Raw genomic sequence first — 1623 nt, 5'->3', positions numbered from 1 at the left:
GTTCCCTGGGCCCCGGAGGCGGCCGGTGGCCTCATCGCTCTCCGCGTCCTCATGCTGGGTAGGTGGTTGGGGACAGGGGTGGGGATGGGGCCACGGGGCAGGCGCTGAGCCGGCTCCACCTCGCCGTAGATGCCATCCCGGCCATGCTGGGCTGTGGGGACCGGCCGGTCCTCCATGCTGTCTTTCTCAGCAACAACTGCTTCGAGCACATCATCCGCCTCCTCCAAAACAGCAAGGTACCGTTGGGTGGCCACCTTGGCGTCACCACGCCTTGGTGACACCAGGGTTGGGCGCCCTCATCTCCATCGTCATCCTTCCTGGCTCTGAACAATGCCGGGAGGGGGCGGCCATGCCGCAGCAGCATCCCCGGGGTGGGGACACCCCATAACCCCCTTCCCTTTTCCCCCCACACCATACTGGGTGCTTCTCCCCGGGGCTGACGCCCACCCCATGTTCCACAGCTCTACCTCGGCAGCTCGCGGGAAGCAGGCGAAGCCCGGGATGAGGTCCCTGTGCGGCCACCAGATGGGAATGACCTCCAGCAGGTATCATGTGGGGCTGCCCCATAAGCAAGTGGGGCCACCCCATAACCAAACCACCAGGTGCAGTGGGCTGCGTGTCCCCCCAACCCATGGCTTAGCAGACCCACCCCCCCACCATGTCTCCGTAGGTCTTCGACGGCAGCTCCGATGCCATCGCAGTCCACGCCATCGGGGTGCTCACCGCCATCATGAGCAACTCGCCCTCAGCCAAGGTGGGCAGTGGAGCAGGGTCGGGGCGACACCCCAAAAATGGCTGGGTTTGGGGGTTTTCACGCTGTGACGTGGGCTGGGGTGAAAGCAGCACGTGGTGGGGCTCAGCACAGGGTCCCATGTGCCCGGGTGCTTGCAGGAGGTCTTCAAGGAGCGCATCGGCTACGCCCACCTCTACGAGGTCTTGAAGAGCCAGGGCCAGCCCACCCAACGTCTGCTCCAGGAGCTCCTCAACATGGTGAGCATGCCCGCTTCTCCTCCACGCCAAGCAAAGCCCTTGGTGGTTCATGGTGGAACTCAGCCCCCAGAAGCCCCATTCCTCACCCCCCGTCCTCTCCACCCTGCTAGTTGTCCATCAGCTTCCACCCAAGGGGTCCTGGGGCCATCTTTAGCTTGGAGTCATGCTCAGCTTTGGGGAGATTTGAGCCCTTTCTGATGTGGTAGCGCTTGCTCTGGTACTGCTGGATGCGCCAACATCTCAAAAAATGCTTGATGCACAGGGGATTCCAAAATGCTTGATGCACGGGGTCTCTGATATGCTTGATGCTTGGGGGTCTCCAAGGCTTTTGGTCCATGGGGTCTCCAAAGACGTTTGGTCCATGGGCGTCTCCAAGACATTTGGTGCATGGGGTCTCCAAGGCTTTTGGTCCACGGGGGTCTCCAAGACGCTTGATGCACAAGGGTCTCTCATAGGCTTGACGCCCGAAAATCTCCAAGTGCTTGATGCACAGGGTCTCTCCCACCAGCCCCAGGTGACCAGGGGGAGGATCCATCTCTCTCCACGGGGTTGGGGCCGCACTGACCGGCTCTTGTGTTTTGGCAGGCAGTGGAGGGTGACCACAGCTCCTTCCCAGTGCGCTCCATCCGCAAC

At 62.1% G+C, this 1623-nt stretch overlaps 1 protein-coding gene across 1 annotated transcript in view; it reads left to right on the top strand.

Annotated features, from left to right (window-relative positions):
* Nucleotides 1–6: 6 nt before the first annotated feature.
* The window catches only part of NBEAL2 (neurobeachin like 2), a gene marked incomplete at both ends in the record, with an annotated part of 21230 nt that continues 19613 nt past the window's right edge, over nt 7–1623 (top strand). The window contains 6 exon segments of the mRNA XM_035895640.1: nt 7–58; nt 130–236; nt 462–545; nt 671–754; nt 892–990; nt 1576–1618. Of these exon segments, the coding sequence (XP_035751533.1) occupies nt 7–58; nt 130–236; nt 462–545; nt 671–754; nt 892–990; nt 1576–1618 (469 nt within the window).

The sequence above is a fragment of the Egretta garzetta genome, unplaced genomic scaffold, assembly GCF_000687185.1.
Source record: "Egretta garzetta isolate BGI_Z169 unplaced genomic scaffold, ASM68718v1 scaffold275, whole genome shotgun sequence".
Taxonomy (NCBI): domain Eukaryota; kingdom Metazoa; phylum Chordata; class Aves; order Pelecaniformes; family Ardeidae; genus Egretta; species Egretta garzetta.
Note: the sequence above shows the minus strand (reverse complement) of the source record. Positions and strands in the feature narration are given on the sequence as shown.